Here is a 27,160-nt window from a genome sequence, read left to right on the forward strand (position 1 = left end):
TTTCTTGAAACTGACCACGTTAAAAAGCTTGTATTTAATTTTATAAAAAGGATTTATTTAATTGGAACCATTGTTGACCACGGGGTTTTCCTACTTCTTAACAGCTCCCATCCGACTGGCGTCCTGACTTGGATAAGGTACTTGACCCGGTGGCGGAGGAATCGATATGGAGTCCAGACTGACACCCGAGGAAGAAGCGGCTGTGGAACTGGCGTTTCCGTAGGGCGCTGCATAAGTAGGCTGCCCGTACATTTGGTAAGCCGACGCCGGAACTAGATTGGATGGCAACTGATGCAGCTTCATGCCGGCGGGCATGACATTAATTTGCTCTTGGCGAAGATTGAAGTAGTCGTTAGGCTTCGCGCTTGGAGGAGGAATGCCGGCCAAGTCGAAGCGTCTGTCTGTCTTTGCAGCGGTGCCCTGCTTTGCCTGAGAGTGAGCCCACTTTATGCTCACCTTTCGGCCCTGGATCACCAGTTTGTTAAAGGTCCGCTCAGCAGCCAGCTCGGCAGCGTTTCTTTTGGTGTATTGCACAAAAGCGCACTGCTGGCGTGGCACCAGCGCAATAGATCGAATTTCGCCGAACTGGTAGAACTGATCTCGCAGCTCGGGTTCCGTGATCTCTTCGGGAAGGTTCCCCACATAGAGAGTTGTGATGTTGCGGTCCTCCGGCGGCTCGAGTGTGGGAAGCGAGGCTGCACGCTTCATGATCTTCTCGGCCACTGGGTCGTTGCGTCCGTAGTACCTGTCCTTAATGTTTTGCTCACATAGCGGATCGTCCGGCTCGTTGGGCTTGTCGTGGCGGTAGGGGCACTCCTCTCCACGCTTGCACTCGCCCTTAACCCAAAAGGAGCAGATGTGCGGCCTGTTTCGCTTGTAGTAGGGAGCTGTGCGCGCAAGCTTGGACAACATCTCGTTGGCGGCGAGGGATCGACCGACAGCTCCTGCCGCCTCCGTGCCATCTCCGTCCTGCAGCTGGGCGTCTATGTTTTGGATGTAGTATTCCTTGTTAACGTCGCTCTGTGGCATATTGTCAGCCACTTTGAGCGCCGCATCTCGTACTTGAATGGGCAATCCGTACTCCAGGTCCAGCAGGCAGGTCTGACACACGTTCTTCAGGCGCGCACACGTTTGGCATATCTCCGTCTTTTTGAAGCGCATACGAGCACCAGGACACCATCGAAATATTGTGAATGGACGCGTGCATATCTTGCATTCCTTGCCGAATCGCTCTTTAATCATCCGTACGTACGGATTGTCGCCAAGGCAAGTTTGGCACAGAATCGGGAATTCAGCATCCTCCCAGTTCTGCCGGTTATAGGTGTTAGTCGTTTTTGACATAGACATAGCAGCGGCAGTTTTGTAACAACACTTCAAATCCTGGCTAAATCTAGACAATGCTCATTCGCTTTTTACTTGTCGAAAATGGTGTTGTGTGGCTAGTGATATACTAATATCGATAAGTTGAGCCAGAAGCTGACAGTTAGTTCAAAGTCAGCAATCGATATAATTTATTTAAATTAATAGCATATTCACACTGCTTAGAATATGTACCTATACCCAAATGCACACATAAATATATTGTATCCGACTGATACGAAACCGATCTATACGATATTTGGTGGCCGTTTTTCTCCAACAAAGGAATTGGACGAAGTAGAAATACAGGTTTCGTTGAGAGCCTACTTTTGGGCGCTATCCCTAAGCGTTTTACAGAAATGATCCTGAAACACTTTTAGTAGTACGCATATGTACATATAAAATATTTTCTGGGGTTTTTTTTTCGAATTCGATTTGGGCAAAATCTTTCGATTTTGTATTCAGGTGATCTGATCTATCGTATTGCTAACAGAATTTTTCGTTTCTTGCTGCTTAACTTATTGTTTTTGTCAAAATCAAACAACGTGAAAAAAATGCCTTTTTTATATTTTATAATTGCTTGTATTGAAGCCAGGAGAAGACCGAAACTGCTGCTTGCATGCAAAAGTAAACAGATGTTTAAGGTCTTTGCCAGACAATAGAGCTGCCATCTTTTTCATAGTTCTAATTCCGTTGTTCGCAGTTACGTATTCACTGCACTTTGACCACATAAGCAATTAAATTAAATATCATTATGTCACTTTTGGCTTGCCTTAAATAAGAAAATGAGCTCTTTTATATTTTCTAAGTATACTTACCTGCCTGTTACGTTTCACCAACAGTATGGAAACCTTCGTGCTAGGCTTTGCATTTCTTCACGTTGTTTGATACTGAAAAAATAAATAAGTCAGTTGTTGAGCAGCAAGAAACGAAACATTCCGATAGCAAATCGATGGCAATTTCGCAAAAACTAGAGCACCTAAAAAAAAATCGAAAGATTTTTTTCTGATATTGAACAAAAATTACGATTACTAGAGCTTCATGCCATGAATAAAGCATAAGCGAGAAGCTGTTAGTGGAATCACTGTATAATAACTGTAATCGATACCTAATAGAATGTAGTATTTTTTCGGGTTCGCCTAATTTAAACGTCGTACGGTGGCCTTTTGTTGTAGTCAAAATAGATCCAAACAAAAATCAGAAATATAGATCGAATGGTATGGCGCAGGTAAAGCGGTATCGAAGGTCGTCTAAGTCCTCGGAGGAAGGCGACCCGGACAACGAGGAGTACGTGCCATACGTACCGGTGAAGGAGCGAAAGAAGCAGCACATGATAAAGCTGGGCAGGATCGTGCAACTGGTCTCGGAAACGGCACAGCCAAAGTCCTCAAGCGAGAATGAGAATGAAGACGACTCGCAGGGCGCGCACGATGTCGAGACCTGGGGGCGCAAGTACAACATTAGTCTGCTGGACCAGCACACAGAACTTAAGAAAATTGCGGAGGCCAAAAAGTTGAGTGCCGTCGAAAAGCAGCTGCGAGAGGAGGAAAAGATTATGGAGAGCATAGCTCAGCAGAAGGCCCTTATGGGCGTGGCAGAGTTGGCAAAGGGGATTCAGTACGAGCAGCCTATTAAAACAGCTTGGCAACCGCCTCGTTACATTCGGGAAATGTCGGAGGAAGAGCGCGAGGCCGTGCGCCACGAGTTGAGGATCCTAGTGGAGGGAGAATCCCCAAGCCCGCCAATTCGCAGCTTCCGGGAAATGAAGTTCCCCAAAGGTATACTTAACGGCTTAGCGGCCAAAGGCATTAAGACCCCGACCCCAATCCAAGTGCAAGGTCTGCCCACTGTACTAGCCGGCCGCGACCTAATTGGTATAGCATTCACTGGGTCTGGAAAAACGCTTGTCTTCGTGCTGCCAGTAGTCATGTTTGCCCTGGAACAGGAGTATAGCCTGCCATTTGAGCGTAACGAGGGCCCCTACGGCCTGATCATTTGCCCGTCCCGCGAGCTGGCCAAGCAAACACACGAGATAATTCAACACTACAGCAAGCACCTTCAGGCATGCGGAATGCCTGAGATTCGATCCTGCCTGGCTATGGGTGGGTTGCCAGTCAGCGAGGCCCTTGACGTCATCTCACGCGGCGTGCATATCGTGGTGGCGACACCAGGTCGTCTAATGGATATGCTGGACAAGAAGATCCTTACACTGGACATGTGCCGGTATCTGTGCATGGACGAGGCTGACCGCATGATTGACATGGGATTTGAAGAGGACGTTCGTACGATATTCTCCTTCTTCAAAGGCCAGCGACAGACACTTTTATTCTCTGCCACCATGCCAAAAAAAATCCAGAACTTTGCACGATCAGCTCTCGTGAAGCCTGTCACAATTAATGTGGGTCGCGCAGGTGCTGCGTCAATGAACGTCACCCAACAGGTTGAGTACGTTAAGCAAGAGGCAAAGGTGGTATATTTGCTGGACTGCCTACAGAAGACCGCGCCGCCCGTGCTCATTTTTGCTGAGAAGAAGCAGGATGTAGACTGCATACATGAGTATCTGCTGCTGAAAGGCGTGGAGGCGGTGGCAATTCACGGCGGAAAGGATCAGGAAGAACGATCGCGGGCAGTCGATGCTTACCGCGTGGGCAAAAAAGATGTGCTGGTGGCCACCGACGTGGCCTCGAAGGGCCTGGACTTCCCCAACGTGCAACACGTTATTAACTACGACATGCCGGACGATATTGAAAACTATGTGCATCGTATTGGCCGCACAGGTCGTTCCAACACTAAGGGATTGGCTACCACGCTGATAAACAAGACTACCGAGCAGTCGGTCCTGCTCGACCTGAAGCACCTGCTAATCGAGGGCAAGCAAGAGGTCCCAGACTTCTTGGACGAACTGGCACCTGAGACCGAACACCAGCACCTGGACCTGGGTGACTCGCATGGCTGCACCTACTGTGGTGGTCTGGGCCATCGCATCACGGAGTGCCCAAAACTTGAGGCTGTTCAGAACAAGCAAGCTTCGAACATAGGACGTCGCGACTACCTATCCAACACCGCTGCGGATTACTAAACCACTACAACCACCCAATTAAAATAGTAATAAATAGATTAGTATACATACATACTTTTCTGGGAATTTTTAAATTTGTTTTCACTCTGTTTTAAGTTCGGCTTGTTGCTTATCGCTCGAAGCTTTGCTTATCAATCGTCCCAGCAACCCCAGAGAGGAGAGCGAGCGCGTTTCGGGCTTAAGAAAAAATATAAAAGCAAAGACGAGCTTTGGCTTTCGTTTAGTGTCTGGGACAGAGCTCTGCCCGCTTGTCGTTCGGAGCGCTTTTATTCAACCATCGCACCGGGATCGTGTGAAATTGCGCAGATCGTATAGACTTCCAAGTAAGTGCGCCCCAAAAATGAAATGGTGGATTATCAGCAATATGTAATAGCATCGCCCTATATAGGATACTGTAGTATAAAGTAAAATTCAGGCTAGCCTAAATGAATTCAATTGAAGGCTGATTATATAGACAATAACAACTTTCAAAGCTATTATTTTGCTGAGTTCATTTCGTTAAATTGGTCGTTGATTTGTCTTATCTACTGTTTTGAAAACAATCATCGGAACTGAGGTCGATTCTATATTAGATAAGCCACTAGATGTTTACCAAACTGTGGGTTTTTTTAAAAAATACATTCATAACACTGCGTAAGATGATCAAATTAAATTGATGGTACCAACAAAATTTGGTTCACTTATCTCCCTTAAATTATCCCCAACTTCATTGGAATTTTGATTGGATTTGGATCATTGGATACGCATTTTAAAGCTTAAATGTTACTCATGAGTGCGTCTTAAAAGGATCCCTGCCCAAGAATCCGTTTGTATGATATTGACACTTAAAAGTGGGTGACTGCCTTCATCCAACCAATGCAATCTGGTCCAACTTATGGCCAGATTCGGAGTATTATTCCGAACATGTCTTGGCCCATCACTGCCATTGCAAATAGGTCTCATTTCGGAGCACCATGTATGACGTACTCCTGACTGGCTCCCAGGTCTTTGTAAATTGGAACTGATGTGCTAGCCGACGTCTTTAGACCCCAATATGGCTTGGGGTTATAACCTATGCATATATAACGTGTGGAAGGTGCTATTATTCATATTCAAAACCCGTTCAGATTTTGTACTGCTTTCGGAACAAGTGTGTTCTGGTAGTACGCGCAGCATAATCTTCCTAAATGGGAAACCTCCATAATTCAGAAATCTTGTATGATTCCATAACCATGCTGAGTTCTCAATAAAAATTTCTTTTTTTGGCTGTGACCCAGTTGCAAGGAAGGGCTAAGTGGGCTTGCCGCTTGACGAAAGCAATCGTGACATCATACGCGGGTGAAACTAATTAACTGAATGAATATGCGATTACACGCGTGCGGCACCTTTATTGCTCGCCTTAACCTTATGCTCTGATCAAACATCGCACTCGAGATACAAACATGATATCATGCAAGAGAGGAGGAGCTGGTGAGCAGAACAACTTTTCGGGAAATATTGAGTATTGATACGGACTACATTTAGCATTCCACAACTCACATTTAACGAATCCATCAGGAAGTATAGCTTAAACGAGTTTGGGGAAGCTCTTATTGTTGAAGCCAATTATCATTATTTAAAGACGTTGTTTACTGGGTGGCTGTATATCACATACGCGCACTTGTTGGCGGTCAAACATCAGTGCGCACATCGCTCGGCGAAACGTTCGAAAATACTAACATCTTTGCTTCTCTTATTGACCTGATGACTCTCTTACTTGCAGTTCCCACACTCTCTGCTTAAATCTGGAGGAGCAACTGCCTCTGTTTGATCTGGAAACAAGCGCTGCGACAAAAACAAAGGCCAATACAAAAGACCGCATACCCAAACACAGCGGGCGCATACGCCATTTGCGACTCACACATACTTATCGCAACAATAAACAAAGCTCCTCGGAACCCTCGGTCGTCGACCAGAGAAGAGGCAGACTCGAAATGGATGCCTCCGGCGCCGCCAGCATGGCAGTCCTCTCCAGGTAATGCAAGCGAGCAGTTCGCTGTCCAGAAAGCTCTGGGGTGATAAATACTCAGATTCCTGAATTTTAACAAAACTTTAGCCATCGTACGCGACATCGCTCACTCCACTTCGAGAAAACAGCCGGTTCAAATAGAGTAAGTGCGTCAAAGTGGCTGCGGTGTGATTCAACACCCGACTTTTGTGTTCATTTCTAGGTTTCGCCAGGTTTGGCCCATGTGACAGTTGTGGTGCGCCTAGTTTGTGGCCTTTTATGGTCGTGACTCACATAGAAACAGTCGGCTGTTCTATTTGGGTGTATCTAGTTTAATTGCGCTGAGAGAGAGCACAATTCCATGTATCGAACACCCTGCAGGTCGGAGTATCAGTTGGAGTTGCGCGTAATTGTGACTAGAAGTGTTGTAAGCCATGTCCGCCCATCGTCCTTTATTCCCTGAAACCTTTTTTATCCAAAAGAAAAGACGCTTTCGTTTAGCAGACGAAATCTTTTGAAAATGTTCTGAACAACCACCAAGTTATTTGAGTACTTTCTAGTTCAAAAAATATAGTTTACTAATACTAAAGATTATAAATATACTGTGAACTATCAAACAAAACACATGTTTAATATTAAATTTTGTGATACATTTGGATAGATTAAAAACTGATAAACTATTTTGCGTAGAAACGGACGTGGCTATAACAACTCGCGTGGTGATACTGATCAAGAGTATATAGACCCTCGTAAATTTCCTCCTGAAATCCATATACCTTTTAGAGATGGCTACAAAGGGAATGTATATATTTTTAAGAGTAGTTTTGTTATCTTTGGTCTTACTCAACAACAACAAATTGTGTGCAATCAATCAAGCTGCCATAATAGCTTTTTGCTTTTCCCTTTCAGCCTGCTCGTGTTCTTGGCCCTCTCGTCCAGTCTGTGCTCAGCCGGCACCCTCAACGCCCGTCCTGCGTTCCCCGTACAATCCGGCCAAATTCAGCCCAGCGGCCAGAACAGCAAGCAGACAGCCAGACGCGTGATGCATCCCTCCTTCGCCAACGCCGGCCGTACTCCCGGCCTGGAAATCTGGCGCATCGAGGTGAGTCAGATTTTGGGATTCAGTTCTTTTCTTGCCGGGTAGGGAAAATAGAATAAATAAGCGTAAGTAAGCAAATAAGTGTGCTGACATCACTGGGATAGGTGCGATGCCTTTACAGTGGCGCCCAGAAGGCTGGGAGTAAAGGGCACGAAGACGGAGGGATGGCGCCCGCTAGCGCCACATTTGCTTCTATTCTGGAACTCGGGCAGTGTGGCGGCCATGTGTTTATAAATATACATAGTGTATCTCTCCCGAGAATATATATGGAAATTGTTTGTATACATTGGACGTCTGTTCCTCCTTTTTTTGTTAATTAACTCGAAAACCGGACAAATTTATTAGGTTCGAGATGCGATGCCTTTGTGTACAATCAGGCGATGGCCAGTATAAATGTTTATACCAACCAGTCAGACATTTTTGGAAATTATCTTCTCAGAAAGTCAGGTAATCGTTTCTTTATCTCTTTTCAGAATTTTGAGCCCGTTGCATATCCCAAAAATAACTACGGCAAATTTTACACTGGGGATTCGTTTATCGTTCTTAATGTAAGTATGTATTTGAATTGTAAAAGTTGTAATTAAACGCATGGAGTGGACTGCTTGTAAGCAACTTGAAGGTTTTAACCTTGTCATAGTCATGTGGAAAGCCATCGATGCTTAGTAATAAACTTTTAATTGTGGTGCAATACCTCACATAAACCTTTCCAAAATTGAATTATTACGTTCATTTAGACAATTGAAAACAAGAAAGACAAAAAACTTTCCTGGGATGTGCACTTCTGGCTGGGATCGGAGACCTCGACCGATGAGGCCGGAGCTGCAGCTATTCTCACCGTCCAGTTGGATGACTTGTTGAATGGTGGCCCTGTTCAACATCGCGAGGTGCAGGACCACGAGTCCCAGCTGTTTCTGGGCTATTTCAAAAACGGTAAAACTAGTCAAACCCATTTGGACGCTTCATTAAACTGAACATTATTGTAGGTATTCGCTATGAACAGGGCGGCGTCGGAACTGGCTTCAAGCATGTGGAGACAAACGCCCAAGGAGAGAAACGACTATTCCAGGTCAAGGGCAAGCGTAACGTGCGCGTCCGACAGGTGAATCTTTCCGTGTCGTCGATGAACACGGGCGATTGCTTCATTTTGGATGCCGGCAGCGATATATATGTCTACGTAGGCTCCCAGGCCAAGCGCGTTGAGAAGCTGAAGGCTATCAGCGCTGCGAACCAGATCAGGGACCAGGATCATAACGGACGAGCCCGTGTTCAGATCATCGACGACTTCAGCACTGATGCCGACAAGCAGCACTTCTTCGACGTGCTGGGATCGGGTTCTGCTGACCAGGTGCCCGATGAGTCAACTGCCGACGAAGATAGTGCGTTCGAGAGGACGGATGCCGCAGCGGTTTCTCTCTACAAGGTCAGCGACGCCAGCGGCAAGCTGAAGGTGGACATCATTGGACAAAAACCACTCACTCAGGCTATGCTCGACACTCGCGAGTGCTTTATCTTGGATACAGGATCTGGCATTTTTGTATGGGTCGGAAAGGGCGCCACTCAGAAGGAGAAGACGGACGCCATGGCCAAGGCGCAGGAGTTCCTACGCACCAAGAAGTACCCGGCCTGGACCCAAATCCACCGCATTGTAGAGGGCTCCGAGTCCGCACCGTTTAAGCAGTACTTTGACACCTGGCGTGATGCCGGAATGGCCCATAGTCGCCTTATTCGCTCGGCTCTGGGTATCGGCTCCGATGAATTGTTAAATGAGGACGAAATCGACTCCGTTGTGACTCAGCTAAAGAAGAGCGGTGGTCGCGCCTTTGGCTTCATGCCGGATCACGGTCAGAACGGTATTGAAATCATCACACAGTACGTTGCAAAGCCTGGTTCCGATGAGATCGTGGTCAGCACCGTTCCCTTCGATGAGAAACTGCCTCTTTTGGGATTTGCCTCTTATGTGCTCACTTACAACTACGAGGCTAACAACGGGGACACTGGTTCCGTAACCTATGTGTGGCATGGAGTAAATGCCTCTGCTGCCGCCAAGAAACGTGCCTTTGAGGAGGGTCTAGTAGGCTCCAAGGATGGTCTTCTTGTGCAGACCAATCAGGGCCACGAGCCGCGCCACTTCTACAAGATATTTAAGGGAAAGTTATTAACATCCTTTACTGCACTTCCGGTGACGGCGCAGCTCTTCCGCATTCGCGGCACCGTTGAAAGCGATGTTCATGCTAGTGAGGTGGCCGCCGACAGCTCATCCTTGGCCTCAAGTGATGCCTTCGTCCTTCTTTCGGGAAAGTCCCACAAAATCTACATTTGGAATGGCTTGGGCGCATCTGCCTTCGAAAAACAAGCAGCGGTAGATCGCTTTTCCGACTACTGGGATGACGTTGAGCTCGAGCAGGTGGAGGAGGGCGCCGAGCCAGATGAGTTCTGGGAGGAATTAAACGGCGAAGGCCAGTACGACCGCAGCTTGGGTGACGATGGAGCTCCACTGCTGGAGTCGCGCCTTTTCCACTGTCTTCTGAGATCTGGTGGACTTTTGAAGGTTGAGGAAGTGGCTCAATACGAGCAAGAGGACTTGGACTCGGACGACATAATGCTACTGGATGCTGGCGACGAGATCTACCTTTGGGTTGGCTATGGCGTGTCTGAGGAGGAAAATGCGAAGCTTCTGGACATGGCAAAGGTTTTCTCGTTTCACACCATCTCTTTTTATAATGTCTAATTTACGTTCTTTCTTGGTTTCCAGCTTTACATTCATTTAGAGCCTACCGCCCGCTCCTTCGACACGGTGAGCATCATCCGCGTCCCCCAGGGCAAGGAACCAAGGGTTTTCAAACGCATGTTCCCCAACTGGGACGACAATTATTGGCAGGTACGTGATCCAAACCAGGCCTAGAGCTTGTCTTCCTTAAACTGCTTGTACATGTTCAGTAAGTTGACTACTAATGCTGATGGCCTATTGTGATTTATGTGATTTATGTGATTTCTAAGGATTTTTAACCCTTTTCTTGGTCCGCAGAACCAGCCCAGCTATGAAGACATGAAGCAACTTGTTATTGATGCCAACAATGAAGTCTAAAACCAATGATTCAATTCTCAGCAAAATTAACCAAAAATATGTTTGTTTTTTGTTTTTTGCCTTTCTAACACCTATGTATATCTAATGTAACTTAAAAATAAATGTCAATATAGCCACTGTTAAGCACAATTTATTTTTACAAGTCACTAGCGTGATGTGTGTAACAGTGTATTTAAATATTCCCTGTGAAAATAATTGTTGCTGGATTGGTCCACTGTAACATATACATGGATGCCATAGGAATAATCGAAATATAAATGGAGAGAATATACCATTTCTTTTAATTATTGGCGTACAATCGTACAATCCTGGTGTAGGCATCTGTCAGGCCCAAACAGTAAGTTCGATCCAGTCCAAGAAGGAAGACACTCTGGTGTACACTGATGGGTAACTACTGCGACAGAAGACGCCGTATGAGGTGATGCCGATTAGGTGATAGTGTATTCTATGCCGTCGGCGCCGACCCGGCAAATTCAGTTGCAGGGGTCCCCCGGAGTCTCCCTGGCAAGTGTCTCTGTTGAGAATGTAGTCCTGTGCGCAGATCTGGCTTTCCAGAACTCCACTGGGAGTTTCGGCAAGAGGCGGCAGCTCGGCGTTGCACTCAGCGTTCGGCACTACGGTCAGGTTAAGATTTGTGAGGCGGTTCGTCATGGGCTTGGCGAAGCTCGTGGCGCCGTACCCCATGGCGAAGGCTATCGTCGTGGGCAGCTCTGGGAAGACCCACAGGCGGACAGGTCTGACGTATTCCGACAGTCTTAGAGAATCGTGTTAGCAAACAGCGGTCGCACTTCTGTCTTGTTGGGTACTCACTCCACTTCCTTCTCCAGCTTAAGTAGGGCTATGTCGTCATAGTACATCTCTTTCTTGTAATTTGGGTGCGCGAACACTTGCTCAATCAGAAGCAGCTGGCCCTCCACCGACCGCCTCTCGGCGACCAGGTCGCGGTCCCCGATGCGCACCCACTTGGGGGCCGTCCTGAGAGGAAAATTAGAGTCATGGGACTGGGGGACTGGGGATCAGGGGCTAACTGGCATGCTCACTCGTATATGGATGTACAGTGGGCTGCGGTAAGCACGAATCTCTCGCTTATCAAGCTGCCGCCACATTTGTAGTCGACTCGCCCTCTGTCCGACTCGAAGCCCACGGCAGCCTACGAAAGCAGATTCGAGGGGCTCGGGTTAGTTCCTCAGTGGAGGCTTATCAGCTACCAAGTTTCGTACCATATGTGGGTACTCACCGGGCCTGGCCAGGACCCGACCATCGAAGTCTGCGTCGTTGGCATCTTCAGCCACTGCGGTATCATTGGGAAAGATGCGCTCCACATATTCGGAGTATTCTTGGTGATAAACTCAGACAATGACTCACGAACCCTCGAAAGGTCGAACACTCGAATTACTTACTTTGCTCGCAGAGGCGGCGTTGCTTGTTTTCCTTCTTTTTGAAGCCCCCGGGGGGCGGCGGAAAGGGCTGGCCAGGCCTCGGCGGCGGGGGGTGTTGCCTGGGCTTGGGCTTGGGCTGGGTCGGGCCCTCCACCCGATCCAACTGAAAGTCTGTTATGTGAAACCACATCTTCTCCTCTGGCCTGCCTGTTGCCGCGTCTAACTCCGGAAAGACTATGTCGCGGTCCACGGGAGAGCGGATCGTGTCGTCTCTCGAGGGGCGCATTCGCCCTTCTGGGGGCAGGCGCTGGTTGTGAGTGTGGCTCAGGCACCAGAGCCCCATAAATGATATCAGACACACGGACAGATTGCGAAGCATCGTGGGGCTCTGCGAACGCGGCGAGTGTCAAGAGCAGACTAAAACTTCTGCGGATCGATCCCAAAACGCACGCAGCTCTGTCTTATCAGCGGGCTTAACAATCACAAATATAAACGATTTATTTTCGACGAGCATTAAATGACAATTCCAAGGCTTGCTGGGTTTACGATATTGGCCGTCAGTGGCTGGTGAACCTTAGTGGTGCCGCCAATTCTTTCGTACTGCGCAATAATTGCCCGCTGAATGTTAGCCAAATCCTGGTCATCTTTGTAGCGCAGCACGGATACCGTGGGAGCATTGTCTGGGGAGGCAGCGGGAGCTGATAGAGCCACGGCCACCAGGACGAGCAGGATGAACAACTGTGTGGACAGCGATGGGAGCCATTAGGATCAGTTCCACTCATCAATTTGGGCATACTTACGTTGAGTATCTTCATTTTGTCTAAAAATCAAAAACGGACTAAGCCTCGCGCCTTTGCAGACACCTCTTTTATACATAAACTAAACAATCAATACGTGCACTTAGAGAAAAAAACTGGGAAGAGGCAAAATAATATTTTAATTCTTGAAAATCAATGTGTGCCGATGCATAAAAATGTTTTTATTTAACTTTTTATATTGACTCAAAACCCAATTTAAATATGACTTAGATCATATGCATGCGATATCATTACCAAGCGAGTGAAAAATGTAATGTTTTCGTGTGGTTAAATGTTATGTTTTTATATTGCAGTGTATAACATGCTTACATAATTAAAAACCTGATGGGATCCACTATAAAAGCGTTCAATAATTTGGCAAAATATTAAGTTTAAACATGTATTCTCGTTAGGTGTGAATTTGTGATAATTTGCTTTGATGAACTTGAAACATGTATATATATGTATATATGTATATATACATATACAGTGATCATTCAATGTAGCGAATCCTTTAATTCGCATGAGAAATATTCTTAAAATAAACTATAAAATGTTAAATTTAAAAATGCTAAAAGGATGCAACTTTTTCTTCTTAGTTCTGAGAATGTTCTGTTTTCGTTTAAAAATCGATTTGCTCTTCCTCTTAGAGTTCACTGTGTTCTCTGTTGGATGCAAAACAAGTTTTTAAGTTATTTTATTAAAAACAGCAAGCATCTGCTGACACTTACCCAAAAAAATAACTCGCTTTTCAGTTATATTGCCGCCGGACTGCTTTTATATGATACCTTTGTGAACACCAGTGGCTTACTTATAATACCTTAAAAATTGTTGAGCAAATACGCGAATTTAGTTCATTAGTTCATCAACTTCAGTTCATCAAGCGGAAATGGTAAAAGGATAACAAAATAGTCGGGAAGAAATGAAAGTATAAGTCGTGAAGTGCGCATTTCTATACCCTGTACCCATTAAATGACAAATACTACAATTAAGTGTCAGATCATTTTACAAATAACATTCGAATAAAGAATATAAAATATTATAAATGTGTTCAGATTCCGTTGGAAATTATCAATACCAAGAACACAAGGAGAACATTTGAATGCTTTGAAATACTTTATCCAACACTAACCCCGCTAAAAGCTTATTGTTATAATTTGTAATGTTATTTCATCCTTATTTGCTCTATATTATGCAATGCAAATGGGTTAAAATATAAATTTAGGTTGTTTAAGAAATGAATTTGGAGCACGGCTAACATTTCTGCGTGCAAGCCAACAAATTTCGAAAACAGATGGCCTCTTACGCAAAGTGCACTCGGTGTTGGGATAGTTCATAGTTCCGCCAAGTAAGTCAGCCTGGGTCGAGGTGTCTGGGGAATCAAATAGGCCTACGTCTCCCTAATTTGAATTGATTTGCATATTCTCCAACTTACAAATGATTGCTTGCATCAGAAAAGCCACTGCACCAGTTACGTATAAAAGCGTCGACTAAATGCACTCTTCGGCAAAGGAAACCCATCTGCCGAACTGCCAGCACAAAAAGTCTATCTAACCCACAAGTAGATACAATTATTCACGATGCGCACCTTTCTAGTAAGAACACAGAGCATATTTAATTCGCACTTTTGGTAACCATAGAACCGTTTCAGATTCTGAGCCTCCTGGCTCTGGCCCGAGGGCAGTACGACTACACTCCAGTATCGTATGCCGGAAACGGTCACGGAGGACTGATCGGCGCGCCCAGCACTGGAGCAGGACAGCTTTCCGAGGCTGTAGCACCCGCCAGCGAGCTCACCAAGGAGTTCTTCAGCTACAGTGCTCCGGAGCACGAGTTTGATGACCACTCCAACGAGCAGATCGCTCACTTGCTGAAGAAGAACCTGCGTGTGTTGTTTATCAAGGGCCCCGATAACAAGGGACTGGAGCAAGCGGCGCTCCAGCTGGCCACCTCCGCGTCCGCCGACCGCACCGCCATTTACGTGCTCAACAAGCAGGCGGACGTTGGCGAGTGGATCACCAACCTGAATACTATCCGTAACAACAACAGCCGCAAGCCCGAGGTTCACTTTGTGAAGTATCGCACGCAGAGCGACGCGGAGAACGCCCAGCGCACTATCCAAGCCCAGTACGACTTGCTGCCGGGAGTTTCCACCAACTACAACGGTGGATCCTCGGTCCCCGTCTTGGACTTTGCGTCTAAGGTCATTTCAAGTGGAACTGACGACGGGAATGCGGTCGTCCGCGAAGTAAGCCAGAACGCACCGTCGACAAGCCCGTACTTGCCACCTTCTCGCGAAAAGTATTAGTTCAAACGCAAAATATTCAGTATAAGGTGTAATATTATAATGTTTCAATGTCGTGTAATCTGGAAAGGTTAGCCATGACTATATGCAATCATCGTGCCACCGCGACCACAATATGTACAGGAAGTAAGGAAAATCTTTTATTCCTATAATAATAATTTGTTCTTAACAGCTTTATTTAAGAAGCATACTGGCATTTTTAATTCTGGGCATGCTTAAAAAAGGCCATAAAATTCAACTTACTTATGGTATTTAATACACTACTGTATGGAGTGTGTAACAAAAACAAGAGAGAATGACTATCAGATACCCTTAACTCAGCTCGTGGAAATGCGAACGCGAAATTCGTGGGATGTCGATATTGGGGAATAAAATGAGAAAATATTAAAACATTTTTCAAAACTGTGGGTGTGACCGGTTCGGCTGCTTTAGGGCGTTGTAGTGGGCGTGGCAAAATTTGCAAATCGATAGAAATTTACAAGACCAATAAAAATGTGAAGAAATGGCAACACATTTATTAAAAGCGTGGACCTTGCAGTTTTGTGATGTTTGTGGGCGTTAGTGGGAGTGGAGCAACATGGGTCAACAAACTTGTCTCTAGAATCTGTATGCTGAATCTCAACCTTCTAGCTTTTATAGTTCCTGAGATCTCGACGTTCATGCGGACAGACGGACATGGCTATTGATCCTGATCGAAAATGTATACTTAACGCTTGTTAAATACTTCCCAACGCATCTAGTATACCCTTTTAATCTACTAGTAACGGGTATAATAAAGAGAATGCTATAGTCGAGTTCCCCGACTATCAGATACCCGTTACTCAGCTCGTCGAAATGCGATCGCGAAATTTAATCATTTTTCTGGGATATCGATATATATTGGTGAATAAAATGAGAAAAAAATTAAAAATATTTTAAAAGTGTGGGCGTTGCAGATTTGGGGGGCTTGTGGGCGTGACAACATGCATCAACGAACTTGCGCTGCGTCTATGTCTTTGGAAACTGTATCATATACTTAATCTCAACTCCACACTGTTGAAAAATGTAAATAACATATTTGTTTAGTTTTTTATGTTTTTTGCACTCCCACTAGCTAAGTAACGGGTAGCCGAGTAGTCGAGGAACTCGACCATCATTTCGTCAATTTAAAACTGGATGGATGATTAGGAAGTTGGGACTAGTATATTTATACCCGTTACTTGTAAAGTAAAATAACAGTAAAAAACAGGTAAAAGGAGGCGCTTCCGACTATAAAAGTATATATATTCTTGGTCTGGATCAATAGCCCAGTCGATCTGGTCATGTCCAGCTGTCAAGAACTATAAGAGCTAGAGGGTTGAGATTCAGCATACAGATTCTTGATACATAAAGGCAGCGCAAATTTGTTGATGCACGTTGTCACGCCCACTCTAACGCAAACAAAACAGCCCAAAACTGCCACGCCAAAATTTTTGAAAAATGTTGGGATATTTTTTCATAATTTTATTAGTTGTATATTTCTATCGCCATAAAGCCGCCAAACCGGTCATGCCCACACTTCTGAACAATTTTTAAATTGTTTCTCATTTTATTCCCCAATATCTATCGATATTCCAGAGAAATTATGAATTTGAGTAAGGGTATCGGATAGTCGGGAATTCGACTTTAGCATTCTCTCTTGTTTTGTTTTGTCTTTTGAATGTTTTAAATAAGTAGCCGGTTATAGCGGCCACATATGTCTGGCTAAAGATGTAAAAGCGCAAAATCGATTTCTGTGCCCATTAATTCCAATTACCATTGCCCAAATCCAGAAAAATTGAACTAGCAAGTACAAGCACTACTCATATTACTATCGTTAGCATGATCCCTGGTTGAATTCGAGCCATGAAGTGCTCTATTTGTGAAGAGTTGAACATATTTTCACAAATACCTTTGAGCTAATTGGATTTTCTGCATTTTTGAAAAGACTTGTTTAATAACAAATTCATTTATACAACATCTGCGACAAAGCGAATTTTAAATGCAGATCGTTTCCCACAATTTCGGTCGTGAATGTGTATAAATGGGTTTCCGTCCATAAAACATACTTTCTTCACCTATTAATATTTTGCATATAAATATATTCGGCGTTGACAATGGGGATCTCAATCGATTATTTAAATTTGAACGCAGCGTAGGTCGCCAAGTTAGATAAGATCCCGGACTGTTCGGGCAGTGCATCTGCGCACACGGATCTGTGATTTGGCAACCGCCAATGTGAAACGTTACATATTCGAAGTTGTGAAGTCTATAATAGATTCAAACGCTTTATGGTAGTGCCTAATAATTTCTTCTTTCTTTGGGAAAACGATGCCAGGCTGGACAGATATAAAAACATAGCAATATGAAGGCAGGGCATCAGTCGACCCTAGCAGCTCAGACAGTCCAAAGTGAAAATGAAGCAGATCGTGGTTCTAATGGTAAGCAACTGGTCCATGTGCGATCGCCGCAACCACTAACACTTAATATGGTCGGTCTTGCAGTGCCTGGTGGCCCTCACAGCAGCAGCTCCCCAGGGATACAAGTACCAACCTCAGCTGCCAGCCCTTCCAATTGGCAATCTTCGTCCTCAGACACCCATTTCGTCAAGTGGAATATACGCAGGTGGCGCCGTCCCATCCTTCCCACAGGTCGGTGTTCAGCCTGCGATCGGTGTCCAGGCTCAGCAGCCAGCCATTCAAGCCGTGCAGACCGTCGTTGCCGCTCCTGCTCCCGCTCCCGCTCCCGTTCCGTTGTCGATCTCTCTCCCAAAGCAGACTTTCCTTACTGCTCCGCCCCAGCAAAACCTGATCAGCACTGTGCAGCAGCAGCCTCAGCAGATCGTGTACCAGCAGCAGCCGCAGCAAGCCCTGCAGACCCAGTTCGTCCAGCGCCCCGCTATCGTTACCAAGGACATTTACATCCACTCCGCCCCCGAGGAGAATGAGGAACTGCGACAGGACGAGCCACTGCTGGAGAATGTGCCCATCCGCAAGAACTACCGGATCGTCTTCATCAAAGCGCCGTCCCAGAATCTGAAATATACCGCCGCGGCCCTGAAGCGAGCCCAGTCAAGCAACGAGGAGAAGACCGTCATCTACGTGCTCTCCAAAAAGCCCGATCTCACTGAGATCCAGCAGCAGCTGCAGGTTACCCAGACTGAGGCCAAGGTTCAAAAGCCAGAGGTATACTTCATTAAGTACAAGACCCAGGAAGAGGCCCAGCGCGCCCAGCAGGAGATCCAGGCCCAGTACGACGCCTTGGGAGGCGCCACTCACATCTCGGACGAGGGAGTGGCTCCCATCGCCAGCGTTTCGAGTGGCTCCCTTAACCTGGGCAGCTTTGCGCCCCAGCACTCGCAGGCTGGCCAAACCATCATCCAGTCTCAGGCGCCAACCATTCTCCAGCCACAGGGTCAGCCCATTGTTCAGCTGCAGTCCATTAACCAGGGGGTCCAGGGCGTCCAGCAGCAGAGCTCCTTTGTGCAGCAGTCCACCTCCTCGTTCGCTCCCTCGCTGCCATCAAGGAAGTATGTGCCGGCAAAGACTTTCTAATAAGTTGTACGAATCCCACGCATTCATTCTTTTATATCAACCATCATACTGTAGTCAATTTTAATTTATTTTTAATGCAAAAGTCAAAAGTCGAAAGAAATATACAAAATTTAAATCGAAACCCAAAAAGCCTTCTGTTTCCCGTACTCGTTTTTAAGTTGAATCCTTTTACTATTTAAGATAGGTTTTGTTTTTGAATTTGGAATTCATCTTTCCCCCCCGTATTATTCATCGCCTGAGTTTGTTGTTTTTTACGACAACTCTGTTTATTTTTATTAAAAAATATGTTTCAGTGGGCCAAGAGTTGGACTATGAATGCGACTTCTTTCTCGCAATAAAGATTGGACCATCGCTTCTAGCATTAAGCCAACAGCCCTAATAATCAAGTTTTCGTGTGGCCTAATCGTTGTTATGTAAGCCAAATCACATGCTAATTTATGCGACCGGTTTCCGGCTTGGATGGCTGTCATTGGACTAATGGATGTGGTAACATGGTCCATAGAAAACTATTTTGTTACTTTGAAGTATTGAAACTCGATTTCATATTTGAATATGGCGCAGAGTCGCTTTCTATCATAAGGCGGAGCTCAAAATATGAACTTTATTTAACTAAATGTGTAAATGTACAAGAGTTCAAGTCTTAAAATTACGACGTTCTTCTGCCTTGGAGTTGAACCTAAGCACGCAGATTGGTTGGCAAGTAGCTGTTTGGCAAGGAGCCGGCAAACTGTCCGGATGCGACTCCGCTGTTGCGCTGGTTGTCCAGGACGCCAATCACGGATGTAACGGGGGCGACTCCCTCGTCAGAAACCTGTGATGTGCCGCCAAGCTGGTCATATTGAGCTAAAAGAAGACCGGAAAGAGGTAAGTGAGGTGGTTGAAAATCGGGTAATAAAATAAACCCCCACAAAAGATGCCAAGCCAGATTAATTGGTCAATGGACATTTCCATGAAGCTTGCAAAACAAAACATTTGAGGTCTGTTGCATACTGATGAGGTGTCTCATATCATCTGGCTGATGCGGGTGTTGCTCACCTTGGATGGTACGTTGCGCATGCGCAGCTTCCTCCTGCGTCTTGTACTTGATGAAGAAGACCTCTGGCTTGCTGGGCTGCTTAGGCGCGATTTCCTCGATGGCCGTCTGGAGATCCAGTGGGTCCGGCTTCTTGGTCAGCACGTAGATGATGGTCTTCTCCTCCACAGGAGCCTGCTTGATGCGCAACGCCGCCTTCGAGACACTGGGCGTCGGCGCCTTGATGAAAACGATGCGATAATGCTTGCGCGGGGGCGCGGGCGGGAGAACAGGCTGAGGATAGCGGTCCTCGGGCTCTTCTGCTGGTGGCACATGGACGTAGATGTCCTTGGAGACGAGGTGCTGCTGCTGAGGCTGATGTGCCTGGGGCAGCGCATTGTACGCCAAATTTGCGCCGAACTGCGTCGCCTGCTGTTGGTAAGTGGAAGCCTGGCTTTGCTTTGAGTAGGAGGCGAGCCCCTCTCCTCCGGTCAGGACCTGCTGCAACTTCGGAGCCTGGAGCGCCTGCTGAAGGATCGTCTGCTCCGCAAAGGTGGCAAACTGCGGAATGGAAGGCAGCTGCAGTTGACCAGCCTGCGCCGACGATTGAAGCTGTTGCTGGGCCTGGTAGTTGTATCCTTGAGGAATGCCGGCTGCAAGTCCTAGGAGGCACGGCACCTAGAAAACGAGGTCGTTACTATTGGTGCTCGGACAGCTCGGCACACACTAGAGGGCTTACAATGAAGAAATGCATTTCCGATTGAGTTGAAGACACCGGTCCCTTGGCAATCAAAATTCAACTAAATGCTAATCACTAGCCGCCCAGACTTTTATGCCGCTGACTCGAAAATGTCGCTACGAAAAAGTTCAAATGAAACTGAAACCACAAACGCTTCGCTTAAGCCGCACGAAAACTCGCTTGCGTTTTCATACAACCTTGGGGTAGCGGTAACTTTTTGGGAACTCACCCGAAACCCTAAAGCTCTCGAGCTTCCACTTCGGTTAGGGCCAAGTCGAAAGCGTCGTCTAGCTGGAAGTCTTGAGCGATGGACACACACAGATGTGGAGATTACTTTGGCGCACATCCATTTCTCTGGCTTGTGAGGTGATCATGATATGGATATTTGCGGCTGCTGATGATGGCCGGTCATAATTGACGAACGAATCTCTGCAACGCGAAATCTCGAATCGCAACTTGCATTGATCACACAATAGTCTCATTTAAAATGGCGTCTACCTGGAGAGCTTTCGCTTTTTCACTATGTCTTAATGAATTTCAGAAATTGCTTTGGTTTCCGATGACCCAATTATTGAGACTTCGGATCATTGGACGGGAGTGAAATTGTAATTGGTCCATGGTGGCACAATTTGATCTGTGGTATAATATGTATTTTCCGTGGTACAGCATACAGCATTCCGCTTACGAAAAAGACAAGTCCTACTGCTTTAATCAATGTCCGCCGCAGCCATAGACATGGGTCATAATTGGGGGCCCCGTTGGGCCGGGTGAGTGGTGCTGACGATTTGATATATGACTGGATGGAGATTTATCACAACACAAATGGCAGTGCGGGCCAAGATGAAGCACAATCGCTTCAAATTGCCGTGTGGCGTGCGTTTCTTCCCGATCCGTTACGAGTGCGCAAATACTGCGGCATCACACTTATGACCGACACATTATGCAAGCCACCCGTTCACACGAGCTGTGGGGGCGTTACAATCAGCGAATTGTGGCCATCGGCAACTCCTGGCGCTTTTCTCCGACCTAATCTTGCAGACAAAAGATAAGAGCGCCTTGGCCCACGGAGTTACGCAATGCTATCAACACTGAGTCCGCGGCTTTTGGCGCACTCTTTGGATACGCCGCAGAAATGTACTTCGTTTACAGCTCTTCCCTGTTCATGTTTCAAACTTCATTAATTTTTATTTCGTGGCGCTTCGTGTGGTGGCTATTAACATGGTCAAGGCTTATGGCGCCTACATTAGGATCGAATTAAATAATTAAAATATAGAAATACCAAAGCCAATCAATAATAAGTTGGCACAGGTCATCCGCAGAAAATGATTGCTGATTACTTAATATTGTCGGACATCCAGTCGAGTGATTTTCTGTAAGCCCAGGTAAAATTACATTGAATAATTTTGCACACTTATATTATTGATTTTAAATTTGAATTCCTTTTCAACCGCACGATCTGACTGGTTTTGTGTTATTAGATTGAAAATCAGTACTAATTGCAAGTCCAAAAGCTCATATTAGACTCGAAAAAAGTTTTTTCTGGCAGTTGGTTCAGACATCGAATGAAATAGCTTTCTTTGACGAAAGCTTTCGAAATTTTTCTAACTGACAGCAGTGAAGTCCCGGGGCAAATATTGAACATTATGTATTTGGTCTTTTTTAAATTAAATATATAAACAACAAATAGAAAGTACAACGACAGTGAAGTCGCATGGCAAGTGGAATCTTTTGAGTTTATGGCTAATAACTTGCAAAGCTATGCCTTCAGTTGAAAATAGTACTGTATGAATACAAATACACTCTGACCTAAAAATTCTAGAAAATATTGATTGAGCTTACTGTATGGTGGTAATATGTCCCTCATATATGGTGTTAAACGATTTCGAAACTGTGTGTGCAGAGGAAATATTTCGGATTGGGTTCCCTTCAGGTGAACAGAATTCGATAAATTATAAAATTAAATTTAATAGAGAAGTCATTTTTATATGGGACCCACATAAAGAACTCAATCCTACTTCATCAAGTTCCTCACAATGTCTACAGGAAAAGGAAAGACGTAGGACCTGGTGTTATCATTGCAGATGGAGTTCAGTGTTTGCAGGTACCGTAGCTGCAGGGCTATGGGGTTGGTCTCCATTATGTCGGCAGCCTCCTTCAGAGCAGTTACCGCATCTCGCTCCCCCTGCGCCGCGGCCACCTTGGCCTTGGCCTCCCGCATCGCCTCCTGTTCCACAGCCAGGGCGCGCTTCAGTTGATCAGGCATGAAGATCTCCTTGCTGCCGAATATAGCATAACGCACTATTGATCCGTTGTGGGGAAAAAAGTACTTACATCTCGACCCGTTCCACGCGTATGCCCCAGGGCTCTGTGGAGTTGTACAGTATACCCTCTATTTGGTTGGAGAGGTACTCCTTCGACGAGAGCAAGTCCATTAGCTTGTGGGTGCCGGCCACGTTTCGCAGCGTGGTCATGGCTAGCTTCTCGGTTGCCTCCTCCGGATCGCATACCTGCAGCATAGCGTCGTAGGGGCTCTTGATGCTGTAGTACACCACTCCGTCGATGCTGATCGTCACCATGTCACGAGTGAGGATTTCCTGTCTATGTAGGTCAAATGACCTGGTGCGTATGTCCACGACAGCGATGTCATCAATGCAGGGCACGAGGAAGATGACGCCTGGCCCCCGCGGGGGCTTAGGACGCAGGCGACCCAGGCGCAGGATTACCGCCCGCTCGTACTCGGACATTACCCTGAGGCAGCAGAATAGGGACCACGGCAGGGTAAGGACTATGAGAACAATGGACAGCAAAAACAACGTTTTCTCCGCACACGTTGGTGGAACATTCTCACCTATGAAATCGCAAATAAATGTAGTTTCTCGGAATATATTAGCTTTTATGGGGGGATTTACTTGTTTTTACATTTCGCTGCGGTAACATTGATTCATCGTGCAACACGTTTACCGAGGAGCTCTGAGCAAGCAAGACAGTGGTCGTCGGATTATTGTCCATTACATTAGATTTAGAAGATCGTGTAAGGTGACAGTGTATTCCACTACGACTTAGATAACAAAACTCAAATAAAGTTTGGATAAAAGCATTATAGGTAGTAGATGTGTAAAAAGCATCCTCTTGGGTTTTAATGGGTAAGCAGAGGCTTATATGTTGTTGTTGCTTATCTAGCGCAGCACATATTTCCAAAAAAACCCAGAGAATACGCTGTAGTCTAGTTTCTCGACTATCCGATACCTGCTACTTAAGTTTTTTTACTTTTCTTTGTCGGCTTGTGCTTTTCTGCAAAAAAGGAAAGTAAATTCTTACACAAATCAGAAGAAATAAAATTTGTTGACTCGACAGCATTTAGCGGTTTGTTAGTTAGAGTGAAAATATTAAAATAAATAAAATTAAAACTTTCATAAAAATAACCAAAATATTCATCTACTATGCATCTACTTCTGTTCAATCTGCCGACCTAATCTCAACGCTCTATCTTTTATAGTTGCCGAGCTATCGACGTTAAAATCATTTTAATAAATGTTATATTTTTTAGCGGGAATTTTATCGGGAATTTAAATGAGCTGCACATTGAGCCCGAGTAGATAAGATCTTAATTGAATGCATACTCTGTGCAAAATGTGCACTTCTCTTCCAAAAAAACACCTTTCTCAGACGCTGCTCCAATGAAGAGATTAGCGGCCCTAATCAATAGTGTATTTCCCAGAACTTGTTGGACTGAATACGAACACTCGTCTACGATTTTCGCAAGAGCCCGCTGTGCTCAGCGGTTAAAGCCCTTGCACCAGACCGACTCCGAAATCGATGTTGGCATCGGCTGAAATGCGTAAATGAAGACTGAACATGACACGATCATTAGGGTACCTCGAAAACTGAGGGTCTGCGGTGCCGGCTGTTTCAGCTCATTACACCAACGGCAAGTGTTCGTGGGGCACATCTCATCTCCTTAGCACGGAGAAGACCTAGAAATACTGCAGAAATGTGAACAAAACGCTTTGAAGTCATAATCAAAGGGCTATTTATTCCCAAGAAAGTTGGGGCTGACCGCTAGACATGATAAATGAACTTCGTTGCAGCCGGTGAAGAAACGATCGGTTTGAACAACCGGGCAAATATTACGCTCTGCGGACCATTAATTAAGCTTGACAACTCGCATCGCCGGAGCATCAGTGGTGCGGAGTGGAGGTTGGGAAGTGAACTTCTTTCGGCACGGGGCTGGGACACAAATGTCTTCTCCGTAGCTAGGACTTGGGATTACGATTACTCGACGCGGGGGAGCACTACGACTGCCAGCTCCGGGCGCTTGTGCAATTACACTTTTAATACCACTTAATCGACGCACTGGGCAGCGGTGGTCATTCGCCAAACGCTTCGACTCGCTCCGTAATGACCGCATCGGGGAGTCGGTGGACCGGAGTATCGGGGCTAACAATTAAGCGCCACAACAAAGACTCTGCTGGGGGAACCACGCTAATTGGCCATGTATTGCCAGCAACTACAAGCAAGTCTCGCCATTTAATGAGGGATGGAAGGGGCTCGAAGGTGAATGGCGAAGAAGAGCAGAAGAGCAGAAGAGCAGAAGACGACGCGAACTAAAACAAATACAATGAACATGCAACAAATGGAGGCTGCGAGCTCTTTTTGGCAGCTTTCATGCGGACCATGACTCTTTTCGGGGCTCTGCAGCGGATTTGTTGAACTTCACCTATTAACTTTCGAGTGGCAGCGGCGAAGCTGGAATTGTGAGCTATGTATAAAAGCAGCTCGAGCGGACAAGAAGTCATACAGTTCACTATCAACCACTAAAGAAGTCAAACCTTTAGTCCTCCCTAGCCCACTCTACCAGCTCAACCAAGCCTAGAAATGCGTGGATTCATTGTAAGGCGGACGCAGGACTAATTACGTACCGGACTAATCCTTTTATTTTGCGCATTAGGTCCTATGCCTCTGCTCCGTGGCTCTAGCCGCACCCCAGGGCTACAACTACAACCCGGGCCCGTCCGGCTTCGGCGGCATCAGCACCACCACCGGCGGAGGCTCCTTCTTCCAGGGCGCCGTCCAGGCGGCCCCCGTGCAGCCGCAGGCCGTCTACCAGCAGCCGGCCGCACCGACTCACCACCACCAGCAGCAGCATGTGCAGCAGGTGCAGCAGCAGCAGGCCATCGTCTCCAAGCGCTTCTTCATCCACTCCGCCCCGGAGGAGGCTGAGGATTACAAGGAACGCCACATCACCGTCGGCGTGCCCAAGCGCAACTACAACGTGGTGTTCATCAAGTCGCCGCAGCGCAACAACAGGAAGACCATCAAGATCAGCCCCGCCGCCAACGAGGAGAAGACCGTCATCTACGTGCTGAGCAAGAAGGGCGAGAGCGACTTGAACGCCGAGGTAGTGGAGCAGGCCAGCTCCACCAGCAAGCCGGAGGTCTTCTTCATCAAGTACAAGACCAACGAAGAGGCCGCCCACGCCCAGCAGCAGATCCAAGCCCAGTACGACGCTCTGGGCGGCAGTAGCCAGCTGACCGACGAGGGAGTGGCCCCCGTCACCTCCGTGATTGGAGCGCTGGGCGGCAGTGACGGTCACATCGACGCCGGATCCGCTGTGGGCGCCACAGGAGCCGGTCAGATCGTCTCCACCGGCGCTGTCGGATCGCACACGGGCAATGCATACCTGCCACCCAATTTCTAACTTTTGAGCTTGGTTCCCAAGACGAAGCATTGAGTCCTCTGTTACAAGTGTTGTTATTAATAAATTACGTTGATGTTGAATTTAAACGCTTGCCGGCATTCTTTTTTAGCAATATTCGTTGTTCGCAATTCAATTCGCAATTTCACTTCGTATCCAATATTAACTCTCTAAATTACGCCACCAATGTGATTGCACAATGTAAAATGAAGATACTATTTTGTAGTTGACTGTTAGGAAGAGAAATTTGTTAAGCTTACATGTCGGAATCGCTTTTAAATTGTTTAAATAAGACAGTCATTTGATTAGATGTTTACTTAATTAAGTCTGCAATAAAATCATTGCTTAAAATAATTTGAAAATGGAGGCATCTGTTGACAATCAACATAGTACATATGTATGTATCTTACAGAGATAAAGGTCTGACTTATCAGTTAAAGTATTTCAAACCTAATTATATATAGTAAAAGTATATTAAAAGGATATAATGTATTCGTTGAAAAGTATGTAACTAGGAGAAGGAAACATTTTCCGGCGAAATAAAATATATATATTCTTAATCAGAAGCAATATCCGAGTCGATATGTCCATGTCCGTCTGTCCGTAAGAACGTCGAGATCTCAGGAACTATAAAAGCTAGAAGGTTGAGATACAGATACATACCAATTCAAACGCCCTAAAGCCGCCAAACCAACCACGCCCACACTTTGGAACGATTTAAAAAATTGTTCTTATTTTATTTCCCAATATTTATCGATATTCCAGAAAAAAGATCAAATTTCGCCTTCGCATTCACACAGACTGAGTAACGGGTATCTGATAGTCGGGGAATTTCACTATAGCATTGTCTCATGTTTTGTCGTTTGCTTAGATGTTTCCTTAATTAATTTATGTAGTTTATAAAAAATTTGAAAAAAGGGCGGAATAAATGAACTTATGAGCTTAACATGATAGTAAGTGCAGGGGTGTTTATTCTTCGAATCAGTTGTCTTTTACGCATTGTTACAACTTATATGCTTAATAAATTTTTCATCAGCTGTTGCGGGATCTATTTACCATAAAATGCAATGATTTCCTAGTTTGAAATAATTGAG

The 27,160-nt window shown here is 45.9% G+C and overlaps 10 protein-coding genes across 11 annotated transcripts; 5 read left to right on the forward strand and 5 right to left on the reverse strand.

Annotated features, from left to right (window-relative positions):
- On the reverse strand, positions 1-1,461 carry LOC117144069 (pre-mRNA-splicing factor RBM22). Its single transcript, XM_033309079.1, has one exon. The coding sequence runs from the start codon at positions 1,345-1,347 to the stop codon at positions 91-93; it is 1,257 nt and encodes a 418-aa protein (XP_033164970.1). The 5' UTR covers positions 1,348-1,461; the 3' UTR covers positions 1-90.
- A 1,032-nt stretch (positions 1,462-2,493) lies between these two features.
- LOC117144067 (ATP-dependent RNA helicase abstrakt) lies at positions 2,494-4,644 on the forward strand. The gene is made up of 2 exons (XM_033309076.1): positions 2,494-4,464; positions 4,535-4,644. The coding sequence occupies exon 1, from the start codon at positions 2,579-2,581 to the stop codon at positions 4,436-4,438; it is 1,860 nt and encodes a 619-aa protein (XP_033164967.1). The 5' UTR covers positions 2,494-2,578; the 3' UTR covers positions 4,439-4,464; positions 4,535-4,644.
- A 1,542-nt stretch (positions 4,645-6,186) lies between these two features.
- Positions 6,187-10,714, forward strand: LOC117144065 (gelsolin). 2 transcript variants are annotated; one of them, XM_033309074.1, is made up of 7 exons: positions 6,187-6,431; positions 7,314-7,506; positions 7,977-8,051; positions 8,238-8,433; positions 8,487-10,192; positions 10,256-10,381; positions 10,529-10,714. In XM_033309074.1, the coding sequence occupies exons 1-7, from the start codon at positions 6,391-6,393 to the stop codon at positions 10,586-10,588; spliced, it is 2,397 nt and encodes a 798-aa protein (XP_033164965.1). In that variant the 5' UTR covers positions 6,187-6,390; the 3' UTR covers positions 10,589-10,714. The 2 variants fall into 2 exon arrangements, with proteins under 2 accessions (XP_033164965.1, XP_033164966.1); XM_033309075.1 differs by lacking the exon at positions 6,187-6,431 and adding an exon at positions 6,482-6,567 and having other exon boundaries at positions 10,529-10,711.
- A 97-nt stretch (positions 10,715-10,811) lies between these two features.
- LOC117144070 (serine protease snake) lies at positions 10,812-12,372 on the reverse strand. The gene is made up of 5 exons (XM_033309080.1): positions 11,989-12,372; positions 11,809-11,924; positions 11,629-11,738; positions 11,399-11,563; positions 10,812-11,342 (listed from the first exon to the last, which is right to left on the reverse strand). Exons 1-5 carry the CDS (start codon positions 12,344-12,346, stop codon positions 10,913-10,915), a joined length of 1,179 nt encoding a protein of 392 aa, XP_033164971.1. The 5' UTR covers positions 12,347-12,372; the 3' UTR covers positions 10,812-10,912.
- Positions 12,373-12,427: 55 nt separating this feature from the next.
- LOC117144072 lies at positions 12,428-12,830 on the reverse strand. Its single transcript, XM_033309082.1, has 2 exons — positions 12,768-12,830; positions 12,428-12,705 (listed from the first exon to the last, which is right to left on the reverse strand). Exons 1-2 carry the CDS (start codon positions 12,780-12,782, stop codon positions 12,481-12,483), a joined length of 240 nt encoding a protein of 79 aa, XP_033164973.1. The 5' UTR covers positions 12,783-12,830; the 3' UTR covers positions 12,428-12,480.
- A 1,428-nt stretch (positions 12,831-14,258) lies between these two features.
- LOC117143850 lies at positions 14,259-15,246 on the forward strand. The gene is made up of 2 exons (XM_033308708.1): positions 14,259-14,359; positions 14,416-15,246. The coding sequence occupies exons 1-2, from the start codon at positions 14,345-14,347 to the stop codon at positions 15,070-15,072; spliced, it is 672 nt and encodes a 223-aa protein (XP_033164599.1). The 5' UTR covers positions 14,259-14,344; the 3' UTR covers positions 15,073-15,246.
- A 2,214-nt stretch (positions 15,247-17,460) lies between these two features.
- On the forward strand, positions 17,461-18,746 carry LOC117145684 (nuclear transcription factor Y subunit beta). The gene is made up of 2 exons (XM_033311426.1): positions 17,461-17,507; positions 17,571-18,746. The coding sequence occupies exons 1-2, from the start codon at positions 17,484-17,486 to the stop codon at positions 18,618-18,620; spliced, it is 1,074 nt and encodes a 357-aa protein (XP_033167317.1). The 5' UTR covers positions 17,461-17,483; the 3' UTR covers positions 18,621-18,746.
- A 466-nt stretch (positions 18,747-19,212) lies between these two features.
- Positions 19,213-20,508, reverse strand: LOC117144402. Its single transcript, XM_033309538.1, has 3 exons — positions 20,372-20,508; positions 19,656-20,310; positions 19,213-19,463 (listed from the first exon to the last, which is right to left on the reverse strand). The coding sequence occupies exons 1-3, from the start codon at positions 20,384-20,386 to the stop codon at positions 19,297-19,299; spliced, it is 837 nt and encodes a 278-aa protein (XP_033165429.1). The 5' UTR covers positions 20,387-20,508; the 3' UTR covers positions 19,213-19,296.
- Positions 20,509-22,064: 1,556 nt separating this feature from the next.
- Positions 22,065-23,438, reverse strand: LOC117143958 (band 7 protein AGAP004871). The gene is made up of 3 exons (XM_033308893.1): positions 23,281-23,438; positions 22,703-23,219; positions 22,065-22,647 (listed from the first exon to the last, which is right to left on the reverse strand). Exons 1-3 carry the CDS (start codon positions 23,378-23,380, stop codon positions 22,383-22,385), a joined length of 882 nt encoding a protein of 293 aa, XP_033164784.1. The 5' UTR covers positions 23,381-23,438; the 3' UTR covers positions 22,065-22,382.
- A 1,732-nt stretch (positions 23,439-25,170) lies between these two features.
- On the forward strand, positions 25,171-26,155 carry LOC117143736. The gene is made up of 2 exons (XM_033308545.1): positions 25,171-25,261; positions 25,320-26,155. Exons 1-2 carry the CDS (start codon positions 25,247-25,249, stop codon positions 26,067-26,069), a joined length of 765 nt encoding a protein of 254 aa, XP_033164436.1. The 5' UTR covers positions 25,171-25,246; the 3' UTR covers positions 26,070-26,155.
- Positions 26,156-27,160: the final 1,005 nt, after the last annotated feature.

The sequence above is a fragment of the Drosophila mauritiana genome, chromosome 3R (genome assembly GCF_004382145.1).
Source record: "Drosophila mauritiana strain mau12 chromosome 3R, ASM438214v1, whole genome shotgun sequence".
Lineage (NCBI taxonomy): Eukaryota > Metazoa > Arthropoda > Insecta > Diptera > Drosophilidae > Drosophila > Drosophila mauritiana.